Consider the following 27,481-nt stretch of genomic DNA (forward strand, 5'->3'; position numbering starts at 1 on the left):
CTATTTCTTTATTTGAGACTATTCCCTCCTTGACTCTATTCTCCTTCTTAAACTCCTTATATATGTTTTTCTTCTGATGTTTCGCTATTGAGTTTAATATATATTTTACACTAAACATTGTATTTCTATGTATATTCAATTTTGTTTTCTTTAGACAAAAGTCAGATTCATGGGATGTCAACTACTCTCCAACATTCCCTATAACTTTACACACTCTTCTTTTTGCATAGTGAAATTATGAAAAATAGACATTTTCTCTCCCTCCCCCATTTCTTCACCAGTGTATTCCTTTTTCTTTCCATTTTCTTTTCTCTTTTAAAACCAACAAAACAACAAAACCATACCCAGCCTCCTTGTTTGCCTTTTCATATCCTTCTCTGTGATCATTGAAAATTATGAAATTCCCCCTATTGGAATTTTAAAAAGGCTTTATCATAATTTCTCTCTTTCTAAATGCTCAAATATATCTGCCTTTCTGAGTTTCATCTGTCTTCTAAGTTTGTGTTTCAATGATTCTACCACCGTTCTGGTCTTTTCATCAGGAATTGAAATTCCTATATTAAAAGTCTATTTCCCACCCCACCAGCCTCCCTTTCGTTTTGCAAGCTAAGCCATTTTGGATTCTAAGTATCTTTTGCTTTCTAAAATATCATATTGAAATGGTCTCTCTTTTAAATATGCTATGTCTAAGATCTGTAAGAAGGTCCAAGGAGCCATCCTTAGGATTTGGTTGGTCCAGAGGATCAGGTGTATAAAGATGTCAATTGTTTTAAAAGTCTATTGACATTAACCAAGTGTGTAAAGGGAACCCTCTCCTCCTGGGCTCATCTGTCCTGCGTCTCTGTGCTGCATTGGCTGGACTTCACATGAACGCTCCAAACAGAGGACACAGGTGAGGAGTCCTAGGGACATGACCCAGAACTAAAGATTACGGGTCCAGGCCAAAAGAAACAAATAAAAGAGGGGTGCCAGGAAGTGGGCTCAATTTCCTTGGATGGCAGTTTTGGAGGACACTGGCTGAGAGCCATGAGGTGGGAGCACCTCGTTGCTTGGTTAGCTGGTGAGATTAGAATAGGGATAATCTCCCTCTTTCTCTATGCTTTCTTATTCAAGTAATATTAATAAATTCTATGGAAACTAAGAACCAGGAGTTTGTAATTTTACTTTAACACAGGTAATTTAGCCCCTGGCTGGGAACATCTTTTTGTATCTAGTGTAAAGCATCAATCTCTTCCTGTTAGTCAAGCCCATGGCTCCTCCTTTCCTTGTATCCCTGCCCTTTGTTCCCCCAAAAGGTATATAAGATCCCCAAGTTCTGTTACTCTTTGGAGAATCATCTTTGACAGTCCATTCTCTCAGAAATACTGTACCCAGAGTCCCAGAGCCTTGGTTCTGTGTGATTTTTTTAAAGCGCTTGACTCTGTGTGGCAGCTGAATATTAAGAACTTGTCTCTTACCTGATTAAAAATTTGGTTTTCATAACTACTTTGGTGGTTTATGTTTTCCCAAGTTGACAAAAAGTTTTTTTATAAACAAAGTTGTGTTTCAATACTAAACCTTAATCACTGGATTATTCTGAGTTAGATATGGCAGAGAATATTTGGTGCTAGCAGAATTTGAATACAATGACTCCATGGTTAATTAGCTGTCTTAAGTGAAGGAAAGGCCATGCAGGGGAAAGTCAGCCAGTATTCTGATGAGATATAGTAAAGACTCTGTGATTGCAGCAATTTAAACAAAATATGGGGAACTTTACAAATGAGATTCCTCAGTACTTGGGGCACAAACTTTCTTTTTTCCCCAACTCTTGCCCTCATACTAGAGAACTTCAAACATACATAATGACATTTCTTCAAATACCATAACTATTCAGTTTCTTAGCCTACTCACTTCTTATGACCTACCCTTCCATAACACAAAGATAAATGTCAAACTCTTGATCTTGTTATAACCCACAAATGTTATCATGTTCAAGAAATCTTTCTCTAATTCTAAATTTTCTCATCTTTCTATAATTTACTTCTTCTCCCTTTTCCCATATCAAATCATATTCTTTGTCCACACCATGACCTTCAGTCCCTCAAACCCTTAGTTCAATTCCAAGATATCAAACCTGTGCTATTGACTCTATTCTTTTTTTTTTTAAACTTGACCCAAAGATGAATCAGTTCAAATCTACACAGTTCTCTTAAGTTTTTGGCCACTTAATCATATCACGGATTGCACTCTGCCAAGCCTCTGGCTTGGGTAACTCCCATCATCCACCATATTCACTTCTGCCAAAAAAGGTGAAGAAAATCATGCAACCATGCCTACTACAAATTTATATTAAACAACCTCAACTCTCTCTGCTGCCAGGCAATCCTACTTCTATATCAACTCACTATCCCATCTTCACAGCAGATCTTTCAAACCTTTAAATGTTTCCTCAAACTTCTATTATCTGCTTTCACCTCATCCTCTCAGATGAGAATGTTGCCTCATATTTTACAGGAATATTTGGGGCCATTTGCCAAAATCTCCTTCTTCCTATCTTATTATTCCTCATTTTCTATCACTCAGATGCCTTCTGTCACTATTGTGCTCCTTTACTACAATACACATGATGAAGTGGACTAAACTCCTTGCCATGGCAAAACCCTCTACTCAAACAAGTAACCCCATTCCAATCCTATCTCCTCTAAGAGATTTTCCCTTCTGTTATCCCCACTGTCCCACTTATCTTCAATCCTTCTACTAGCTCCTTCCCTACTGTCTACAAACATGCTCATGTCTTCCTCATTCTTAAAAAACCCTTTACACCTAGGGCAGTTCAATGAATAAAACATCTCGGATACTTTTCTAGCTATGTGACCCTGGGCCAGTCACTTAACCTCATATGCCTAGACCTTGCCCTTTTGTCTTAAAGTAATTACTAAGACAGAAAGGATTTAAAACAAAACAAAACTAAGCCATTTACCTGATCCTTCCATTTTCACTAACAATCATCTTATATCTTTTCGCTGAGAAGGCCATCTATGATAGATACCTTTTTTTTTTCTCTTCTCTCACTCTCTTCCTTTTTTTTTTTTTAAAACCCTTAACTTCTGTGTATTGGCTCCTTGGTGGAAGAGTGGTAAGGGTGGGCAATGGGGGTCAAGTGACTGGCCCAGGGTCACACAGCTGGGAAGTGTCTGAGGCCAGATTTGAACCTAGGACCTCCCGTCTCTAGACCTAACTCTCAATCCACTGAGCTACCCAGCTGCCTCTTACTCTCTTCTTAATCCACTTCAATCTGATTTCTATCAGCTCCCTAAAATCAAAACTGTTCTCTCCAGAGTTAACAATGACTTTTTCATATTCTTGTGGCCTTTTCTCAATCCTTATTCTCTCTATAATCATAAACACTGTCAATCACCCTCTTCCCCCCAATAATTTCTTCTCTTTAGATTTTTGGAACACTACTTCTATCTATGTAATTGTTCCTTCTTAGTCTCCTTTACTTCACCCTTACCCTGGTCATGCCCACAAAATGATGGGTGTCTAACTTGGGCTCTGTCCTGGGTCCTCTTCTTATTTCCCTCTAACATATAGTTCATTTGTTGTTGTTTTTTTTAAATTAGCTCCCATAGATTTAATTATCACCTCTATGTTGACAATTTTCAAATACACTTATCTTGCTCTAACCTCTCTGATGACATCCAGCTTCAAACTGCCTTTAAAATATTCTGTACTGAATGTCCAGTTACCATTTAAAACACAACATATCAAAACTGAACTCATCTTTCATCTCCAAACCCTTCTTGCAAAATTTCCTGTTGTTGTAGAGGATACCACAACACTCTCAATTTCCCTAGACTCACAACATAAGAGTCATTTTCAGCTCCTCACTGCCTACCTCCTATACTCAATCTATTGCCAATGTCTCTCAATTTCAACTTTTTCAAAAATGTCCCTTCTTTTCCTTTGATACTGTTACCCCCTTGACATTCAGAATCTCACACCTGGACTCCTATAATCAGTTAATCAGCCTGCCACTCCAGTACATCCTCTATTCATCATGCAAAGGAATTTTTCCTAAAGTGCAGTGTATCACTCCCATACTTAATAAACTACAGTGGCTCATTTTCACCTCCAGACTCAAATACTAAGTCCTCTGTTTGGCATTCAAAGCCCTTCACAACCTGGCCCTCCCTGTGATTTTCCAGTCTTCTTATACCTCGTTTATCCCTCTTCTATCTACTGACTTCTTTGCTGTTCTACAAATAACCCTACCTCCCAACTCTGGGCATTTCCTCTGGGCATCTCCCATTCCTAGAACGTCCTCCTACCTTATCTCTGCCTTGTCACTTCTCTGGATTCAAGTCTCAACTAAAATCCCACCTCCTGCAGGAAACCTTTCCAAATCTCTTAATTCTAATGTTTTCCCTCCATTAATTATTTCTTACTTATTCTATACATAAGCTTGTTTGTGTATTATTTGTTTACTTGTTGTATCTTCCAGTAGATTATAAACCCCTTGGGAACAGGATCTATTTTTTACCTTTCTTTGTATCCCAGAGCTTAGCATAGTATTGAAATATAATAAAATTTTACTGTAAAAATCCCATGGAATTAGACTAATGGGGGCTTAAGCACATTTATAGTAAGAATTAAATATTATAAAAACCAGGATTTAATAGTTTTTTAAAAGCTAGATTGCCAGTAAAAAGAAAATGAATTATAATATCTTTGGTCATTTCATACTTGGAGACATATATGAATGAGTTTTTGGTTTTTACAATCCTGCCTTGAAGATAGAAGGTTCCCCTAGAGACCATCAGCAAAGAAAGGAGTTAAAATCCTAAAGGAAATTAATTTGGTGACTAGAATAGAATCTATACTGACCGTCCCCTCACTTGTTCTGACCAGTGTATATAGGAAGCAAGCCTTCTGGAATATCATTAGGCTTTATAGCTAGTAGATAGAGTACTGGGTCTGTAGTTAGGAAGACTTGAGTTCAAATTTGGACTTAGACATTTATTACCTAGCTGTGTGATCTTGGGCACCTCTGTCAACTGTTAATTTTCTCATTTTGTAAAATGCAGGTAAAAATATAGCCTATCTGGCAAGGTTGTTGTGAGGCCCAAATGAGATAATAATTGTAAAGCACTTTCCACAGTATTTAGCACATAATAGGATCTATATAAATATTAGTTATGATGATGATGATGCCATGGCCCCATCTTCCATTCTTCCCTCTCCAACACACACCAGATAGGCCTAGACTAGAACTCATGAATAAGTAGAAAATTATAACTGTTCCATAAGTTGTTCTGGAAATCCATACAGCCAAGTCATTCTTTTCCCTCATACTTATGAAATCATGCTCTTCTATGTTAATCATTTACGTTTCCCCTAACCACTGAATTTCTTTGTTGTATTAAGAGATTTGCTCTGTTTATATTATCACCATCTCCCTGTCTCTCCATCCAGTCACTTTGCCAAATGGACCAGAAATCACAACACATAGAATTTAACCCCAACCATCCCCAAATCCCTTTTGGTTGTGTTGGGGGGAGGGGGGTCTCACTGTCATGGCTTGTGGTTGCTTCGATTACTAGCTATATCTAGGCCTGGCTCTAGCAATATTTCATTTCCTAGCCAACATTTCATCACCACACAAGCACCCTATGTCTTCCTCCCTCCTTAACCCATACATACACATTTTCCACTTCTAGAACTAGGGGTATCAGTGAATCTCTATCACTCTCCTCACTCTCCTTACAACTTTGCAAAGTGAAATGTCTCCTTGGTCACAACTCTCCTTTAGGTATTAACTAGTCTAGCTAGCTGTGTGACTTGACTTCTACTTTTGTGTTTTGTGTTTTTATCTAAAGAATATGCTTGGTACCTATAATTTTTGCTACCTAGTAAGCACTTAATAATAGAAATTGAACTTATAACTTTTAGTACCTAGTAAGCACTTTATATAATTTTTTTTCATTATCCATTTATTCATTCATCTTCAGCCTCAAATTTCTGGATTAGAATTTTGAGCTATGGCCAGGCCCTATCTTCTCACAAACTCTTAGATGGAGTAGGCAGGTCCTTTTTTGGTCATGTTCCTTCTATAATCTAGAGGTCCCTGTCACCTTAATTTTGGATGTGGTATCTGGTATTGGGCTTTTCATTTTAAATCGGTCCTTGGATGCCATCTCCTTTCCTAGTGGCTCAAAAGCAGGTGTTGGCTTTGGCCCTTCTGTTTCCTTCTGTTTGCACAATCCTGAATTGGGAACTGATCCCATCTCCTCTTGTGGCCCCAATCAAAGACTGAAGATTGGGCTAGTATTAGACTTTCTACAAACCATCCTCTCCCCTACTCCCTGAATGTGGACCTAATCATTGAGAGGTATTATTATTATGTATTCCCCCGCCCTCTCTTGTCTACTTGGGAAGTGACAAGGAGTTTGACTCTTTCCCTGACTCTTCACTAACATGTGAAGAAAGAGATATTACCGACTTCAATCCCTGATTACCAAACCTACCACTGGCTTCATTCACTGCCTTTGGCATTCTATACAGAGAATCCATAGTTTAAACAGCTCACACTATTTTCTGGTTCTTCTTTTGTGATCCCTCCTTAAGCAACAGAAAGCTTTTAACTATCTTCTTATATAGGCCTAGGTTGGATAAAGAAGCTTACCACTGCTTGTCTTGATCATTTATTTTTATATTACTTTACTTCATGATCCTATTAGGATTCAATTATCATCTCTATATAGACTGTTCTCAGATCTATTTATCAAGCATTAACTGCTCTCTTGATCTCTACTCATACATCTCCAAATGGATGTCCTATAGATATCTCAAACATAACATATTAAAAACTGAATTCACTATATTTCCCCTGAACTTTTCCCTAACTTCCTTATTACTACTTAAGGCACCACTGTCCCTAGTCATTGAGGCTTGCAATCTGGATGCTCTTTCTTTCCTCATTCTTTCAAAGATCTCATAATCAGTCAATAACAGTCCTGATTCCTTTGTAACATTTCTCACATATGTGCTAACTTCTCTCTCCTGACACTGCCATCATCTAGGAGAAGGGCCTAATTACCTAATGTCTGTACTAGTGCAGTAGTCTGTTGATTGGTCTTCTTTTCAAATGTCTCTTCCAATTTCAACCCATCTTATATTCAGCTTCAAATTAATCTACCTAAAGACCATGTCAATATGGAACTATGTTTTACATGACAATATGTTCAGATAAAATTATCTACCATCTCCAAGAGGGGGTAAGGAAGGGAAGGAGGGATACAATTTGGATATTGTAATTTTGGAAAATGTACTCTAAAAATTGTTATTACATGGAATTGGGAAAATAAAATATCTCTAAATAAAGACCATGTCATTCTCTTTTTCAAGAAGCTCCAATAAACTCCCTATTCCTTCAGAAATTAAATATAACATCTTTTTTAAAGTTTTGCAAAGCCCTTCATCCCTTTTACCTTTCTAGTCACCTTACATCTTACTCATTTACACATATGCACTATGTGACCTGGTAATACTGGCCTATCTTGAAAAAAAAACACTACATCTCTCAAAACTCAGGGCATTTTCACTGGCTGTTCCTCATGCGTAAAATGTTCCCTCTCCTCCTGACTTCCTTCAAGTCTCAGCAAAAATACCATATTCTACAAGATGTCTTTCTCAATCTCTCTTAATGACAGTACTTTCTCCTAAGATTATCTCCAATTTATCCTGCACATATCTTGTTTATACAGTTTTCTGTTTATATATCATCTTTTTATCAGACTGCTCCTTATGAAGAAGATCTTTCTTTGTATCTCTAGTCCTTACTCACTTAATCATTCTATTAGTTACTCTAGTAGTCACTTAAAAAATGCTTGCTGATTTGTCTTGGTGTACTTTTTTTTCTAAACCATTACCTTCTATCTTAGAATCAATACTGCATATTGGTTCCAAGGCAAAAGAGTAGTAAGGACTATGCATTAGATGTTAAGTGACTTGCCCAGTCACATAGCTAGGTAATGTCTGAGGCTATATCTGAACCTAATAACTCCTGTTCCTAGGCCTGTTGATAACCTCTTAAGATATCTACTGCAATGTATATAGGCTCCTCTATATTGGCATCTTAGCTGGAAGCCCTACATATGTGGTTTACCAAGACAGGCATAGATATGTAAATACATATCTGTGTGTATCTATGTGTATATGTGTGTGTATATATATATATATATATACATATGTATATATAACATATTAGAATATCTGAACTAATTTTTCCTTCTTTAATGATTTCCCTAAAAATGCATTTTATCCTTCATTTGCATATTCTTTTTCTCATATGGTTAGTGATAAAAGACATGATAAATATATTAAGTTAAAAGAAATTCTCTAATCAGTAACGGTTCAGTTATGAGAAAGAAACAAACTCCTATAATAATAACAAATTTAAGGCTGAGAAAAACTTCCTGAAACTGAAATCAAATATAAAACTCTAATCATTGTGCATTTAACTCTGAAATAATTCCATTACCTGTAGTGAAAATGTTAGTGCAAGATCAGTTTCCACTTGTCCACTGGGGGGCAGCACAATTTCATGAGACCTCAATATTCGTTTTGAACCCTGTAACAAAGTGAAAAAACCCTCTCATTGATAGAAAAATAACAAGCAGCCTCCTGATTGAAATAACATTAATCTGGCTATTTTTTAAATGTCTCTAAGTTATAGAAAGAAAAATCAATTATTTTCTGAAACTCTCTGTCACATGAGTACTATATTGCTGTAATAAATGGCTAACCAAGGTAATATCCTCAAGTTGTAACAATCAATACACTAAATGAAAATTACTAAAAAATTCTAACTATAGATTTTTTAATGGTACTGATAAAAGTCCAACAGTTTTACTGGAGCCCAAATGTGGAAACATTGTTAAATGTCTTAATTCAAAAAGGTTACAACCTTTACTGTGACATAAAATTTAGCTGATTTAATCATATGATGTTCCTACTAGGCTACTTCCCACCATCCCGCCCTACTCCCATTATAATGCTATCAAAGAGGTAGCTGAGGAATTGCTCTAGAAGTTTTCGAATTCTTCAATCAGGCAACAGTCTTTCTTGAATGGTTCTTCACTGCCTGTAGAAGTTTGTACTAGATTCCACAGAGGAGGAAAAAAGGAATAAAAAAATACAAATGAAGTAAGAAATGATACTAAACCTAAAAGAGCTCAGATTCTAACTGGGAAGATAATACATGCCAAGATAAGATAATTAAAGAACTTATAAAGTGCAGAATGTGAAAAGGAAAAAAAGTGCTGAGCACTTCTGTGAAGTATAATTTTATCAGGGAATCCAAGGAATATAATGGCTGTGGAAAATGCAAGTCAAATTACTTACCTCCCTGAACCTGTTTCCTAATCTATAAAATGATAATACACACACTTGTACTGCCTATTTTATAGAGTTCTTTATGAAGAAAGTGGTGAATATGTGGTAAAGTACTTTATAAAGGTAAACTATTATCATTATCATTTCCCTAAGGTCATATTATGACACAACAGAAAAAACTGAGTTAGTTTATTATTTATTAATTGAGTTAGTTAATTAAGTTATCTAAGATACAGTCACATGATCATCACTGTTCTCATCTAGGGAACATTCCAAATCTTCCTTTAGAGTTCTTACTGACTCATAGTGTCCCAAGGGCCTTGACTAGGTAAAGCCCCATAACAATGTATTATATCCAATTACATGATAAAAATGTTGGAAAATCAGTAAGAATCAAACTATATTATGTGTGAAAGACAAAAGATGCAGAAGTAGTAAAAGTTGAGACACAATGGTGACAGTGTGGCAATAGGTTGTTCAATTAAATAGGAGGTCTGAGAGAGCTTTATAGTAGAGATATCTGTAATAAACCTAGTTAGACTAGGAGAGTTAATTGTACAATGTCTGTACCCTGAAATTAAACTTGGAAACCCAGATAATTCCATCATATTCCAATATATAAAAAGATCTTGCAAAAAGCCATGTAAATCTCTGGATAAGATGCAACTAAATTGGACAGAAAAACACTAATGAAAGAGAAGCATAACTGAAGTTGCTGTGCCTAAAAGCAAAGGAAAAGATGTTTCAGACCTAACAGCCAAAGGAACTTAATTTGAAATAATTCAAATTGTTATCAGGCACTAGGAATAAAAAATACAAAGACATATATACAAGCTATTTTTTTCAGACCCCCACCAAAAGTTGAATAAAGAAACTTGGAATCTCAGCAATCTATCAATTTTCAGGAGTCTAGTAATGATGTAGTAACTTTTCAGGAAAAAAAAAGTCAAATTTTCAAAATGGGTAAATGCCTTAAATAGAAAGAGGGAAATTATAAATAAATTGGGTGAACATAGAATAGCATACCTGTCAGATCTATGGGTAAGAAAAGAATTTTAAAAAGCAAGAGAGAAAGACAATTACAAAATGTAAAATGAATAATTTTGATTATATTAAAAAGGGTTTGTAAAAACAAAACCAATGCAACCATAATTAGAAGGGAAATAACAAACTGGGGGAAATTTTTTATAACAAAAATCTTTGACAAAGATCTAATTTCTCAACTTTATAAGATATAAGATATACTAAGTCAAATTTATAAGAAATCAAAGCATTCCCCAATTGACAAATGGTCAAGGGACATGAATAGGCAGTTTTCAGATGCAGAAATCAAAACTATCAATAATCACCTAAAAAGGTGTTCTAAATCCCTCCTAATTAGAGAAATGCAAATCAAAACAATTCTGAATACGAAATTAAAGGAAAATAATAAATGTTGGAGGGGAAGTGACAAAACTGGGACACTAATACACCACTGGTGGAATTGTGAATTGATCCAACCACTGTGGAAAGCAATTTAGAATTATGTGCAAAGGGTTTTAAAAGAATGCTTACCCTTTCCTGCAGCAATACCACTACTAGGTCTGTATCCCAAAGAGATAATAATGAAAAACGTTTGTACAAAAATATTCATAACCGTGCTTTTTGTGGTGGCAAAAAATTCGAAAATGAGGGGGTATCCCTTGCTTGGGGAATGGCTGAACAAATTGTGGTATATGCTGGTGATGGAATACTATTGTACTCAAAGGAATAATAAACTGGAGGAATTCCATGTGAATTGGAAAGACCTCCATGATGAATTGATGCAGAGCGAAATGAGAAGAACCAGGAGAACATTATACACAGAGACCGATACATTATGACACAATCTAATGTAATAAACTTTTCTACTAGTAGCAATGCAATGAGTAGGAACAGAAATGCAGAAGAAAAACATGATCAATGACGTAGTTCAATGGGGATAGGATTAGAGTTTTGATGTTAAAAGAATCACTCTATTGCAAATATGAATAACATGGAAATGGGTTTTGAACAATGATACATGTATAATCCAGTGGAATTACTTTTCAGCTCTGGGTGGGGGGGGGAGGGATCAGAAAATCATGAATCATGTAATCAAGGAAAAATATTTTTTAAATTGTAAAGAAAATAAATTTTAAAAAAGAAGTGATTAAACATTTATAATGTGGTACCCAGTACTGAAATGAGGATACATATATATAACTCTTAGAGTCAAGGATGTGAAGAAATGATGAATAATCTAGAAAGATAAAGATAGGTGTCCCCACTTTTATGTCACAATGAGATCCTAAAAAGCAGGTTAGAAAAAGGTTTTTTTTTTGTTTGGTTGGGTTTTTTTTTGTTCAGTCGTTGTTGATGCAAGTGGAAAGACTGGTACTGACAAGAACAAATGACACTTCATTTTCTGACAGAGCAAACGAACTGAAATTGGGAAATGATGGAGAGGGGTGATTTGAAGAGGGAAGAAAGAGGGAATCAACTTTTTTTTAGTAAAATGAGAGGATTATGATAAAAAGAAGAAAAGGCTGAAAAACTGAGAAGAAGTAAGAGTAATATGTTGAAATCTACAAGTATAGGCAATCCCAAGGCTGAATGGGATGGAGAGGAAACTTATGAGCCAGGTATCTGCTTCCTTGATAAAAAAGAGGGGACACCCAGTCATGACAGCTGTCTATATGCCTATGAGAGGCTGCTCAGAACTGTTATGGGAGGTATGATGCTTCTGGATTGGGCTAGATAGAGAGATGGCCCAAGGTCCTCAGGTGGTACAAGAACCTAAGCTGAATAAGGATGGGAAGCCTAAGTGAATACCAAGGTTGAGGTAGTGAACACAAGGCCCCACAAATATGTGTAGCTCAGCTAGGCACCAGTTCCCACCTACAGTGCCCAAGACTAAGTGACTAAGTGAGAAGCTGTGAACTAAATCACACAGGTTCTCTGGTTACTTGTCTGGGGGTGAGTTAATGGATAGATGTTAATGATGAGGATATATGTTGATAATAATTGGATAATGTGAATGACTACAACTTAAGCAAAGTATTCCCTTTCCCCTTTAGATGCAAGAATATTAGACTGGTCTTTAGGATAATAACAGCTTTCACCTAAATAGGTTTTAAGAATTTAATTATAATAAACTCAGGGGAAGGATCAGGGTTGAGGAAGAAGGTGTTGGGAATCTATGCTAAACTACAGATGATCAAGTTGGATGGTCAATTGATAATCAGGTTGCTTCTGTTGGCTGGAGAGATTCCTCTCCCTTTTTGGTCCTGGTCAGGCTGGCCTCTTGGCCCTGACCAGGCAGTGTAAGTTTGATGATGTTCTTGGTAATCAGGTAGTTGATATATATCTTACAACTATATTCAGTAGTTGATGATGTACTAATCAACGGAAACAGGATAGAAACAGGATACAAGTAACTTGAGCAGATTGCTTGGCCTACCCACCCACCACCCAAGGTCCCTTTCTCACAACTGAGAGAGTGTTTGATTCAGCTTGTGCCTTTTTATAGTGCTGGCAGCAACTGCCTTTTGCCCCCTGGCTAATGGCATCTGAGTAAGTTCCATGTTCTAAACTGTTGGTTGTTATTCATTCTGTTCTCCATTTTCTTATCAGAAATTGATATTACATGACCTATTACAGGACACATATTCCAGCAAAACCTGAAATTCACATGATACTGGATGATGAACAAGAGTCTAATGAGAATCTATAGTAAATTACTTCTTCAACTCCCACACAACCAAAAACACAAACCACAGGAAAAGGGGACATAATCAAAGCAAACACCAGGGCAGGTTAATAAGCCTACAGTCAAACTGCATGCTCAGAGAAGGGCCAGAGACACAAGTAGTCTGCAGGGCCATCCTCCCCTGTCAAAAGCACAGCACAGAAAGGAGCCTAGTACTATTACAAAGGATATAAGAACTAAATCTGGAGAAATGAATAAAAACAAACACACTGGCCAACAACAAAAACTATTGCAAATCTAAGAAGTCCCCAAAAGAAGGACAGAATAATTTCTAAAGAACTGTAACCTGAGGCAATGATTATAGGACTATCTAGAAGAAATGAAGCAACTGATAAAATATTAGGAGGAAGTGGGTTCCTGAGGAAAGAATTTAAAACTGAGAAGAGAAAGTGGTAGACCTTATTCAAGGAACAGGCTTCTTAAAAACTAGAATAGATTGACTTCCAGTTAAGATGGAGGCAGAGTAAGGAGCAGCTGCTTGATCTCTCCTAACTGAAGCATACAGGACTCCTCAAGGGGACATAAAAACGAATCCAGACGAACGAAGGGACCCCACAACAGGGTGCAGCATTGAAGGTATGTGGAATTGGGGCATTTCCACGCTATAAAGGGGTGAAACAGCTCTCACTAAAAAGCGAGAGGAAGAAGCCCCTCCCCCACCCCCCACACCACGTACAGTGCCAAGGCCAGCGCACAAGAGTTAAAGCAGGTTTGGGGCACCCATTAAGTCACAGGCAGCTCCAGGGCTTGTTCCTGAGAGCAGCAAGATTTAGGACCCCAAGAGGCTAAAGAACACACACGGACTTTCCTGAGCGCCTACGCAGGTGAAGGCATTGCCCTAGACGCGGACAAAGATCTTGAGCACAGGCTTGGACCTCGAGTGGGGACCCTGTGCAGACGGGAGCACGGCTGTGGAAGCAGTGCCCTGAAGGAGTCTCAGGGAGGAGGGGCAGACCAGGGGACGACCAGGAGGCTCGACCCCGAGAACAACGAGACCTGAGACCTTGGGAGCCTAGAGAGCGCAGACAGACCCTGAGTGTGAGGATAAAGCTGAGAAGGAGCTGGGCTAACAATGGCAAGCCAAAATTGGGAACCCCAGAAGAGAAAGATTATCAAGAAGAACTCTGTAATACTCGACAACTTTTACACAGAGAAAATCCAGACCACAGAGGAGAAAAAACAAGTAATCATATCCAAAACTTCCCAAAATAATAAAAACTGGTCACAATCTATTGAAGAGTTCAAATCTGAGATGATGAGAAAGATGGAAGAGATCTGGCAAGAAAATAACAGTTTAAAAGGCAGAATTTCATAATTGGAAAGTGAGGATCAGAAATCAAATGAAATGATAAGCAAATTGAACACCAGAAGTGACCAGATTGAAAAGAAAAACCAGTCCCTAAAGGCTAGAATTGAGCAATTAGAAGCTAATGATCTCTCAAGACAGCAAGAACAAATAAAACAAAGTCAAAAGACTGATAAAATAGAAGGAAACATGAAATATCTCAATGAGAAAATGACAGACCAAGAAAACCGGTCTAGAAGAGACAATCTGAGAATCATTGGTCTTCCTGAAAAAGCAGAAATTAATAGAAATTTGGACTCCATACTAAAAGAAATTATTCAGCAAAATTGCCCTGAAGTTCTACAACAAGAGGGCAATATAGATATTGAAAGGATCCATAGATCACCCTCTACACTAGTCCCAGAAAAGACAATGCCCAGGAATATAATAGCTGAATTCAAGAGCTTCCAAGTAAAAGAAAAAATCTTACAAGAAGCCAGAAAGAGACAATTCAAATATCAAGGAGGACCAATCAGGATCACACAGGATCTGGCAGCCTCAACACTAAAAGACCGCAAGGCTTGGAATATGATATTCAGAAAGGCAAGAGAGCTGGGCCTGCAACCACGGATCAACTACCCATCAAAATTGACTATATACTTCCAGGGGGGGAAGTATGGGCATTCAACAAAATTGAAGATTTCCAAGTACTTGCACAGAAAATACCAGAACTGAATGGAAAGTCTGATATCCAACCACAAAAATCGAGAGAAACATGAAAAGGTAAATAAGAAACAGAGGGGAAAGAAAGAAAACTCATAATTATTAAATTTGCCTTTTTAAGGGCCTCAGTAAGATCTAATTATCTGTATTCCTATGTGGAGAAATGCTATGTATAATTCTCTGTAGTGAACTCTATTCACTATTATAGTATTCAGTATTATAGTAATCAGAAGAATAATTAATAGGGAGAGGGTGGAATACTAAATGGTGTAAGATGGTATGGGAGGTAGGAAAGAAGGGGGTGAATAGTAGGGGACACCAAGAGAAACTTGAGTGAATAAGAAAAATAGGATATTCTATTACACACAAAGAGGGCATGGGAAGGGGGAGGGGACAAATACTATTATAAGAAGGAAAGGAAGAGAGCATTAAGAGGTAATATTTAAACCTTACTCTCAGTGTAATCAACCCGGAGAGGGAAGAGTAGCTAAATTATCCATTGGGATATAAAACTCTATCTAACCCTACTGAGAAAGTCAAAAGGGATAAACCAAAGGGAGCAGGGGAGTGGGGAGGTCAAAAAAGGGAGGGGAGAAGAAGGGGGAGAGAATTCATTAGGCCTTTAAAAATAAAAAGAGGTTAATAATAAGGGAGGGGGTAGAAAGGGAAGTTAATCAAGGGAGGGGATAAGGCTGGCTTAAAGCAAACCACTGGTTTAAAAGAAAATCGTGTAAGAAGAAGGGGTAGGACTAGGGGAGGATACAAAAATGTCAGTGAATGCACAACTGATAATTATAACTCTGAATGTGAATGGGATGAACTCACTCATAAAACAGCAGAGTGGATTAGAAACCAAAATCCTACCATATGTTGTCTACAAGAAACACATATGAGGTGGGTAGACACACACAAGTTCAAGGTTAAGGGTATGAGCAAAATCTTTTGGGCATCAAATGAGAAAAAGAAGGCAGGAGTGGCTATCATGATCTCTGACAAAGCCAAAGTAAAAATAGATATGATTAAAAAAGACAGGGAAGGTCATTACATCCTGATTAAAGGCAGTATAGACAATGAGGAAATAACAGTGCTCAATATATATGCACCAAGTGGCATAGCATCCAAATTCATAAAGGAGAAACTGGCAGAGCTCAAGAAGGAAATAGATAGTAAAACCATAATAGTGGGAGATCTAAATATTCCTCTTTCAGATCTAGATAAATCAAACCAAAAAATAAATAAGAAAGAGGTAAGAGAGATGAATGAAGTCCTAGAAAAATTAAATTTAATTGATATGTGGAGAAAAATAAATAGGGACAAAAAGGAATACACCTTCTTTTCAGCTACACATGGTACATTCACAAAGATTGACCATGTAATAGGGCATAGAAACATTGCAAACAAATGCAAAAGAGCAGAAATAATAAATGTAACCTTCTCAGATCATAATGCAATACAAATAATAATTAGTAAGGGTACCTGGACAGGCAAATCAAAAACCAATTGGAAATTAAACAATATGATTCTCCAAAACCAATTAATCAAGACGAAATCATAGAAATAATCAACAATTTCATTGAAGATAATGACAATGATGAGACATCCTACCAAACTCTGTGGGATGCAGCCAAGGCAGTACTCAGGGGGAAATTTATATCCTTGAGTGCATATATTAACAAATTAAGGAGGGTAGAGATTAATGAATTAAAGAAATAGAATACCTAAATAATCCCATATCAGAAAAAGAAATTGAACAAGCCATCAAAGAACTCCCTAAGAAAAACTAGAATAGACCAAACAGAAGTCAATGACCCCAGATAAAAGGTTAAAAAACATTAAAACAAAATCAAGGCTGAAAAAAAAATTTAAACACAAAATATCAAAATTATAAAATTTGCTTTCAAAACAACAGAATTGGAATGAAGGTCAGGGAGAATCACTGGATTCCCTGAAAACCTTGATTTTTTTTTAAAGCCCAAACTTACATTTTAAGAAATCATATATTAAAACTACCAAAGTCAATTTGAACCCAAGGGCAAGGTGAAGATGGAAAAATACATTGAGTACCTCCAGAATGAAATTCCTAAAGGAAAAGTCCCTAAATCCAGACCCCTCATAAAAGAGAAAAAACACTTTTTTAAAAATGCATTGATGCCGGGGGGGGGGGGTTGAAGGGGAAAGGGGAGCATGAATCATGTAACCACGTTAAAAATGAATATTAATAAATGTTAAAAAAAATGCATTGAAAAAGAAGCTGGTAAAGTAACAAGGAGCCATAGCAAAAATCACATAATACCTGAAAGCTTCTAAGATGGATACAATATTCCAGAAGATAGATTTAGGTCTTATAGAACCATGTACTCCACCTCTAACCCAATCCAATCTTGGAAGACTCACTCCAGTGGATCAACATAGAAATCAAGAGTCACTTGTCTGACTCTGCATCCCAGTATAGTATCCCTGGAGCCTGCCAGTGTCAGTGGACATCCAAGCTCAGGCATAGCATTGCAGACCTTTGAAAGCCCCTGGCGTATGATCCAGGGATGGGAGAAGCAGATGTGAAAAGCCAGGGCAAGAAGCAGAGAGCTCTCTTTCTCTGTACTAGTCTCTTGAACTAACTGGTTCTCAGGGCTGGAGCCTCTCTCTGAAAGATTATCTTTACTGGCATGATTGGTGTATTGTGAAAAGCCGTATTTCAATATACCCTGCTTTAATAAACTCTCTATGATGGGTTTCACTCTCTCTATTGCCTCTGGGCTAAGTCCGAACTGAGGAATTCTTGGAGGTAAGCCTTCTTTCACCTCTATCTTTACTGGTTCCACTGATAATATCCTGCCCACCTCATTTGAATTTTTAGCCCACACGTAATCAGGAATATCATCAGGAACCTTATAGATGTTATCATTTGATTGGTATGATAGTTCCTCACTACATGGGTCTAAAAATAAAATGGGATGGTGTTTTAGAGATCTCTTCGGTAGGCGGAGATAAATTTGTCCATCCAGTTGACATTGGATGGTGGCAGCCAACTGCATAGGAGATCTCGTCTCACGAGGTTCGAAGGACATGATGGCATCAATATGAAGGTGTGTTTGAGAGTTAGAGGTCCGAATTTTACCATTTTAACTTTTAGCTTCGGGACGTGTTGTACTACCCCAGAAGCTCCTCTTACTCTCAAACTGCCTTGATATGGGCATCCTTTGGGTGCCTTGCGTAAAACAGAACAAATCGCACCAGTGTCCACTAGTCTTTCATAGTGTACCCCCCCAATTTCTAGGGTAACTAATGGTTCTCCACTGTCATTGGACTTCACTGGCACTAGGGGTAATAAAGAATCCTCAGTATTTTGTGTACACTTATCATTGATTCTGTGTTGCATATGGTCTTTCGTCTCTAAACTCAAACTTCCTATAGCACCATTAGGCAAGTTCAGTTTAGAATCAAAATTACAGAAAGCAGGCTTAAAGAGCATTCTCTCATTAAGAGTTTGTAAGTCATTGTCATTCTTGCAAATTCCATGTTGGCTTTCTTTAAGGGCTTCAGAAATGGAGGTTTGATTTGATTTATCTTCCACTCTGCTATTTAAAGAACTATCAGGGTTCAAATAAGAAGTTTTTCCTTCGATAGTATCCGGGAATGTATGGTTGTTAGATTATATTACCTTCAACACTTCAGGTACGACTACTGACTTAAAAGCTGACTGATGTTCCCTATCTTGCCCTGAAGTTTGTGTAACTGAAGTTAGATGTGTTTTATCTTCAATCACTGACCAAGCTTCATTATTGCTGTTATTAGTCACACTGGTTACTGGGGATAACAACTGCTCCTTTTCCGTTCCCCATGTTTTTGGTTGGAATTCTTCAGCTAAGGGGTTGAGAAAGGTGGATGTAGAATTTCCTAAACAGCTGCTATCATCTAGCAACTAAGTGGGTTGTGTCTTTAAGTCTAAGTTTTTGCCAATGTAATGATTTGTTTGCTCTCTAACCTCTTTCTGTGACATGTCTGAAGCAAGTGAATGGGATAGAATTTTGACATTTAACTCCCCAGAGGTTACTGAATGCATTCTTTTCTGGATACATTGTAAATCCTCACCATAATGTTCTTTACCCAAGTTGCCCCTTTGTTTTTGAGTTGGAATAAAGAGAGAAGTTTGAGGTTTTGATGACTTTGAATAAGATTGCAAGCTTTTGTCCATGCTTGTATGATCCTTATGCTTCTTATTCAATGTTTTTGTGATGGAATGAGAAAGTTGATCTTTTATATAGTTATCCTCGCTATTGCCATATATTTCTCTGCGCATCTGCATTATTTCTTCCCATTGTTGATTATCTACCACAGACATATCTTGATATTTTGTGTAGCTTGCTTTAGACACCTGTTTTGTTTTGCCCAGTTTTTCGATATTATTTTTCTCACTCAAGCTACACACTCTCACACCCAAATTATAATGATTAGATCTTTTTGAATTAGGAACCTCGATTCATAGTGACTTTGGCTTCGTTCCCATTTGCATGTACCTTTCCATTTCTTCTAGGGATGGGGTTTGGCTAAATTTCTTGCATACATGGCTACAGCACGAACCATCATGTTTGCTCTCCTCATTTCTCTTTGAATCATTATTGTTTTTGGACCATTTTGTGTTGTAATAGGTCCTTCTAGTACTTCTGTCTCTTTGATTATAGTTGTCATTTTGGAAAAATCAATTTTTTGTCTAAATCTATAAAATTTTAAAATATGACCTGGACGTCCACAAAGAAAGCACCGAGGGGAAAATGATTTTGGTCTTTGGGTGTTAATTGTAGGTTGCCTGTATTGATTTTTGGCTCCTACTAGTTTGGAGGGCAAAATTTTTTATTTCCTCCAATTCTTTTTCTCTTTTGGTATGTTTTAATTGCCTTTTCAAATCAGCTATGATTTCATCCTTGCCTGAGTCAGTTTGTCTTGCTATCCTTGCTTCTTTTTGCTTTGAATCATGGATGTAGGAAGCATGTTGTCTTACATCCTCCAGTGGCAGTGATTCCCACTAAAGTAATTTTGTATTGGGATTGATGTTCCCTTTACAAACTGCCTACAGATATAATCTATGGTGTCTTGGGCATGAGTATCACGTAGTTCCAGAATTGTCTCGGCTGCCTCTATTACTCTATCAAGGAAACTGCTAGGATGTTCCTCTTTTCCCTGTCTTAATTTTTCAAATTTTTGCCATGAATTTGGTCTTTTTGCATGGATTCTTCATTGCTTCTAATAAATCAGTTCTACATTGGATCAGGTATCTAAGATTTGCATGTTGGGTAAAATCTAAGTCCTGGTGGACCAATGGCCAGGCTGTTAAATTTGGGTTTATCCTCGTTTCGTTTAGGAATTTTTCCTTTTCTGAGGAAGAGTAAAATTCCCCTAAAAGAAATTCCACATCATCGAAACTAGGATTAAATAGTGTGAACACCCTTTTTAATTCTTTTATACTTTTAAAAGGTTTTTCAAAATACTTTGGAAAATGTCTTTTTAGCACCTCCATATCACTTGGGGTGAATGCTTTATATGTTTTCACATGTACCACCCCTTTCCCAGGCTGCACGATGGTTCTGTCTACGATTGGTAAAAGAGAGACTATGGATTTTGCTGATGTTTGGTTGTTATTGGGCTTTGATTTGTTAAAGGTATTATTTCCCAGGTATTTGGACTCCACAATCTCTATCTGAACAATTGTGTGTTTGTCCAGTTCCTTTCCTTCCCTTATTTGTTTCAATACTTGGAATAGTAGTTTGATGTTATCTACTAGTTCCCCAGAATCAGTATCTTTCTTTTGTGCTGTAATTGAGTTAAACCATTGCCACAGGTGAGAGAAAACATTTTTAAAGACCATAAGGAATTGCCAAACTGTTAGGATTATGGCTATGGCTGTTGGGATAAAGCAAATACATTCAGCCAGGGTCAGAGCACACCATTTATAATAATCGTAGATGTTCAGTAGTTGTTGCACAAAATTAGGGACTCTTATAAACCAAAAATCTACCATACCCTGCATTAGGGACCAAGAAATCATTGAGATGCTAGATAAGATGAATGTTATCCTAGCCAGCTTCATTTTGGTTGTTTCAGAAGATTTTAGGTAGTTCACTAACTTTGCTCGCCAATTAATGTTATCAAAAAAGAAAGTAAATAATTTGAGTAGGTCAAAGAAACGCAGTTTGGGTCAAAGGAAGGATAAATGGGGATATTAGGGTGATTATAAGATGATTGGCTCCTACCTGGCTCGCCAATTAATGTTATCAAAAAAGAAAATAAATAAGCTGAGTAGGTGAGTATGAGGAAGGATAAAGGGGAATATGGGATTATAAGGTGATTGGAGGAGGAAATGAAGGTATGGGAAGGTATACAGGAGATAGAGGAAATAGGGTATGTAGGAGAGGCAGCTCAAACAGGTTTATTCCCTGAGGCTCGAGACAGAGAATACAGGGAGGAAACTAGGGCCAGTAAATAACATTTAGGCTTGACTGGAGGGTTTCTCTTGTTAGTTTCAAAGTCTCTTGAGGGAGGGGTTGAGAGGGCCCCTCCCTGCCAGTCAAACTGATGGCTGGAGGAAGTCTTGAAGGTGGGTACTTCCTGTCAAGATGAATGCCCCAGTTGTCTCAAGAAATAAAGGAAAATGATTCTTTCCTCTTGGCCCTTGTCTTAATTTTAGACATAATGACTCACCTCAGGGTTTGAATAGGTAACAAGGGGATTTATTAATACCAGGGTCAGTCAGAAGGGGAGAGGGGTTCAGGATTTTCTAACTGCTACTAGGGAGAGGGTGAGGGTGGGGGATGGGTCACGGAGATGTTTAGACAGAAAGAGAGCCCGGCTCTCCCAGTCAGGAGCATTTGACTGCCTTTTAAATAAAGTCTTTATCAAACCTAGGGATAACTTATTTGAGGATACTCCAATTATCTAAAGAAACTAAAACCCACTATGTTCAATCACCAAGCCCTCCCTTCCAACCAGAACCCAAAGGAAATCAGGGAAGGGGAGGGATGGAGATGGGAGATCAGGGAGAGGTCCAGAGAAATGAAATAGGTCCAAATTTCCCCAAAACAAAATAAGCACAGGTCAAGGCTGAAATAATTAGCCCAAAGCTGAAAGGCCAAAGCAAAAGCCTCCAGCCACAGCGAAAGCCAGAAGGCAAAAGCCTCATCAGATGGAACTTCACCTCTATTTGTAGCTTTAAGTTCTAACTGACTTTCTAAACATTCTAAGATGTTTAACTGACTTTTTGTGACCATTAGAAATTACAGAAGCAAAAAGTTTCTGTTAGCCACCTTGCATTACAATAATGGCTGAAAAATATTGTGTAGCACCTGAATGTAGAAATGTTGAAAGATAATTGCAGAGAATCCTGGATAATATAAAGTGACCAAAACCAAGAGGACAATTTATAAAAGAATACAATGTTAAAGAAAAACAAATCTGAATGTCTTAAGAACTCTGATAAAAGCAATGACAAACTATACCTCCTGAAGACTTATGATAAAGCATGTTACCTCCTGAGAAAGATGTGAATGACCTGAGACTTAATTTTAATATTGTAATAATATCAGTTGAAAGAGCATCCCTTCTGTCAAAAAGACATTCTTGATAGTGCAAACCTCCCCCTCCCCATTCCTACACACCTGGCCCCTTACCTGCTAGGTATGTTTGTTCTTAATTAAGTTGAGCTGGGCTCCACTGTGGAAATCTGAATTCTGTTTGCCCATAAAAAAGGAACTTGAGCAAGACTGAACTGCCTCAATACCCTTCTCTCTTCATTAAGTTATAAGGGATTTGGAATCCTCCAGGGGAAACTGACCAGAATGAGGCCTGAACATTCACTTGCTTGGAGGACCACAGGCAGTTGGAACCTCATGACCAGGCCTCACTTCTCATACAACCGTCCCCGAATATTTTCTTCACCTAAGCCCATAAAATTTTATGTCAGTCTCCTCAGTAGACACCATTGTATTTGGGTGCATGACTGTGCCTGAGACTAGTAACCCACATAATCTCTATGAAAGATTTTTTTCATTTATTTGTGAAGTTTCATTTATTTCAGATGTTACGATTAAAAATGATAAATATATAAATTAGTATTTTAATTAAAACCATGCTGATAGGGATAAAATCATTAGACCACGCGCCTGTAAGTATTCACATTGCCTCAGTCATCTTTACCTTTCCTATCGCCCGCCCTGCTAGCTAAGAGCTTGACTTCCTCCTCACCCAGGAGATTTATCCCCTCTGTTACATCTTCATACTTCCTGTTTGCCATGAGGAATCATGGGAAATGTAGTTTCAAAGTCCCCCATATGTCCATAGGTGTCTCCTAGACACTTCCCTGAATTTTAAACAAACACAGAACTTGAGAGATTCATGGTACAGAAGGAGACATATTTTTGTACATAGCTGCTGTGAGGATCTGTTTTGCTTAACTATGTTTACTTTTATAAGGTGTTTTTTCGTCCTTATTTTAAATTAGGGGTACATTTGGGGAGAGAGCAGGGTTAGCGTACTAACCCTATCCCAAAATTAAACTTTTTTTAACTGCACCAAAGACAACAGAAAGAAGCTTGAAAGAGAGCATAGATAAGCAGAAGAGTTTTAAAGTAATGTGTGAAATCTATAATATATGATTAAAAACAAGCAGTATGAAAGAATTACAGTCAAACATACAATCCTCTTTTTGTATTTTACAATGTATACAGATATGCTTTTTTTGGTTTTGTTCAAGCTGAAAAAATTAAATTTTAAAGTGAGAGAAAAAAGGGAATATGACCTGGAGGTTGATAGTTAAGAGCTACTAGTGAATTTCAGGGGAAGGGTAGTTGAGTAAACGTATAATTCCACATGTACACACATGCAGTGTGTGTGTGTGTGAAGCTACCGGAGAAGGTAGCCAGGTATTCATTTAAAGGCGGAGCCAAGATGGTGGCTTAGTAGGAGAAAAAACTTGAAGCCACTCAGAAATTTCTTCCAAAATGATCATTAAAAAGTCTCTCAAAAGACAGGTCAAAACAGGATGAGTAAAGAGGCTCTTCCATTGGATGCAGTAAGAAAGATAGGCAGTGAAAGGAGATTCCCATATTACAAGGGGGCAAAACTGTACAAGGGATTACCCCTCTCACACTCACTGAACCAGCAAGAACCAGGGCTAGGAAAAATCTCCATATTCTTGGGGACTGCCTGAAAATACAACAAACTTAACCCTGAGGACTATGCCAGATCTGGGAAGTGAGACATAGGGAACAACAGGGAGCTAAGTTCCATGCAGCAGTAGCTAAGGAAGATAGCCTCATTGCAAAATGTGGTGCAGCCTGCTACACTACAGATACATGCCATAGGATGTGGAACTCAGAGCTGTAGCAGCAGCAGCTGAGGCAGTGACAGTGGCGGTGACAACAGCAGCAGCAACAACAGCAAAGAAAGATAGCCTCAGGGGAAAACGCTCTGAAGCCCACAACACAAAAACCACAGATCTACCAGCACTCAATCAGGCCTCCAACAGTTCAGGAAAGATAATCCTAAGGTATAGCCCAGTGAGACAGAAACCAAGACAGCAATGACCACCAATATGCACGAATCCCAATCCTCCAGTGGGAAAAGGAGTAAGCAACAGCAAAAAAAAAAAGCCCTTGACCTTGGAAAATTTCTATGGAGAAAAAAAGTAAAATATAGAAGTAATGAAAGAGTAAAAAACAAACAAATGCAAATCCCCCACCCCCAAAAATGGAAATTGGTGACAAGCTCTGGAGGAATTAAAAAGGAGTTCAAGAACCAAGTAAGAAATAGAAGGGGGCAGCTGGGTAGCTCAGTGGAGTGAGAGTCAGGCCTAGAGACAGGAGGTTCTAGGTTCAAACCCGGCCTCAGCCACTTCCCAGCTGTGTGACCCTGGGCAAGTCACTTGACCCCTATTGCCCACCCTTACCAATCTTCCACCTATGAGACAATACACCGAAGTACAAGGGTTTAAAAAAAAAAAAAGAAAGATAGAAGAAAAATGGGAAGTAGGAAAAAGAAAGTAATATAAAAAGAAAACAGCTTAAAACACAAAATTTCCCAAATAAAAAGGGACAAACAGAAATCAAATGAAGTAATAAGCAAATTGGAGACCAGAATTGACCAGCTTAAAGCCATGAAAAGCAGGATGAACCAAACCAAAAAGGAAAAGCAAAAGATCATAGCTGAAAGTCAGTCTTTAAAGACTAGAATTGGAGTTTTCTGGGAAGATGGCAGCTTAGACGGAATGAATCTTAAAACCTCCGCACCCTTACACACCGAGATAGAAAACGATGTGCTTCGAGAAGAAAGAGGACCAAATCTAATAATGGGAGAGAGCAGAGGGGACCCTATTGCAGCACAACTAAAGAGGTAAGCCAAGAAATAGGCTTCAATTCTTGAACTGTCCAGTCTGAGGGAGGGGAATCCCAGGACACCTCCCCGACATGCTATGCGGAGGCCCAGCGGCCCAGGAAATCTCAGGGCCCAACTCAACTGTTGGGGAGAGAGGGCTTTGCTGGCACCAGATTTGGGGAGTTAAATATAGGCACTGCAGAGGTGACTGGAAGAGAAAACCAGAGAAACACAGCAAAAATGCCCAGGACATAGTGGCTTAGAGAGAGCCAAACCCCAGACCTCAGACAACTTGGCTTCCTCATACTGAGATAGAGAACACAGGACTTCCAGAAGAAAGAAAACAAGATCAAACACAGCAGACAGTGCAGGGGGAACCCACTGCTGGAGAGCTCAGTTCAGTGAAAATGCTCCTTCTTGTCAACCCACAGTTTTTCTGTAAGTTTTTTGTTTGTTTATTTGTTTTTCCCTCCTCTCTAGATTTTAGCCTCAGGGCAGATTAAGCAGTAAAATTAATCCAATGAATACAGGATTAATCCCAACAATTGGACAAAAAGAAGTCTTCAGAGGGCAGAGAAAGTAACTACAAACTCTACTGCCAGCTGGGGGAAGATTTTTCATCAAAGATCATCAAATACATCTGCTCAAACTAGCAGAACAAGGAAGGAAAAAATATGAGTAAGCAACAGAAAAAGAGAAAAGAAATGACAATTGACAGCTTCTTTCAAGGAAGTGAAAAGAAAGCAAATGAAAAAGAAATAGAAGAGGAAGTAGTTTCAGCAAACTGGACACAAGCTTTGGAAGATCTCAAAATTCAATTAACTCAAGAACTTCAGGGACTCAAAAAGCAAGCAAGAGAGGCTGAAGACAATTTGAAAAAGGAAATACATGAATTAAAACAAGAAAATAAAGTCTTAAAAGCCAGAATTGGCCAGCTTGAAAATGAAGCAAAGAAGGCAAAAGATGATCTACAAAGAAAATCAGACCAGAAGGATAAGGATGACCAAAAAGCCAGGGATGAAATTCACTTTTAAAAAAACAGAACTCAACAACTAGAAGCAAATGACTTCACAAGGCAGCAAGAATATATTAAACAAAATTTAAAAAATGAAAAATTTGAGGAGAAAATGAAACACCTCATTGATTCAACCAAAGATCTGGAGAAGAGAGCTAGAAGAGACAAGTTAAGAATTATTGGTTTACCAGAACATCATGATAAAAGAAAAAGTTTAGATGGCATCTTACAAGAAATTATCAGAGAAAATTGCCCTGAAGTTCTCGAACAAGAGGGAAAAGTGGAAATTGAAAGAATCTACAGATCACCTTCTACATTTAATCCACAACTGACAACTCCCAGGAATATTATAGCCAAATTAAAAATCTACCAGACCAAGGAAAGAATATTACAAGCTGCTAAAAAGAAGGCATTCAGATATCAAGGAACCACAGGTCTGGCTGCATCTACATTGAAGGACCGGAAGGCATGGAACACAATATTCTGGAAAGCAAGAGAACTGGGTGTACAACCAAGAATCAACTATCCAGCAAAACTAATTATATTATTGCAGGGGGAAAGTATGGTCATTCAATAAAATTGAGGACTTCCAAACATTCATCAAGAAAAAACCAGACTTAAACAGAGAGTTTGCTGCCCAAACCCAGAACTCAAGGGAACAAACATAAGGTAATTAAGAGAATGGGGGGAGGAGAAAAAAATTCTTTAAGGGACACAACAAGTTCAATCAATTTGTATCCCGAGAAGAAAAGAAGAGATTGGCAAATATTAAAAAATTGTTATTACCAACAGGGTAACTAGGAGAAATCTACATAGAGGGAACAGGGAGAAACTGTATAGGATGAAATGTCAAGCGATATATATATACACATACACATATATATGTATGTATGTAAGTATAAATATATACAAACTAGGGAGGGAAAGAAGGTAATAATAAGAAAAATAGGGGAAA

General features: G+C 37.7%; 1 protein-coding gene across 2 annotated transcripts in view; it reads right to left on the reverse strand.

Moving 5' to 3' along the window:
* Window positions 1-27,481, reverse strand: part of PACS2 (phosphofurin acidic cluster sorting protein 2) — a 373,380-nt gene that overhangs the window by 229,887 nt on the left and 116,012 nt on the right. For both annotated transcript variants that reach the window (XM_044664723.1, XM_044664722.1), the window contains exon 3: window positions 8,522-8,611. In XM_044664723.1, the coding sequence (XP_044520658.1) occupies window positions 8,522-8,611 (90 nt within the window). The remainder of the gene's footprint in view (window positions 1-8,521; window positions 8,612-27,481) is intronic.

The sequence above is a fragment of the Gracilinanus agilis genome, chromosome 2 (assembly GCF_016433145.1).
Source record: "Gracilinanus agilis isolate LMUSP501 chromosome 2, AgileGrace, whole genome shotgun sequence".
NCBI lineage: Eukaryota > Metazoa > Chordata > Mammalia > Didelphimorphia > Didelphidae > Gracilinanus > Gracilinanus agilis.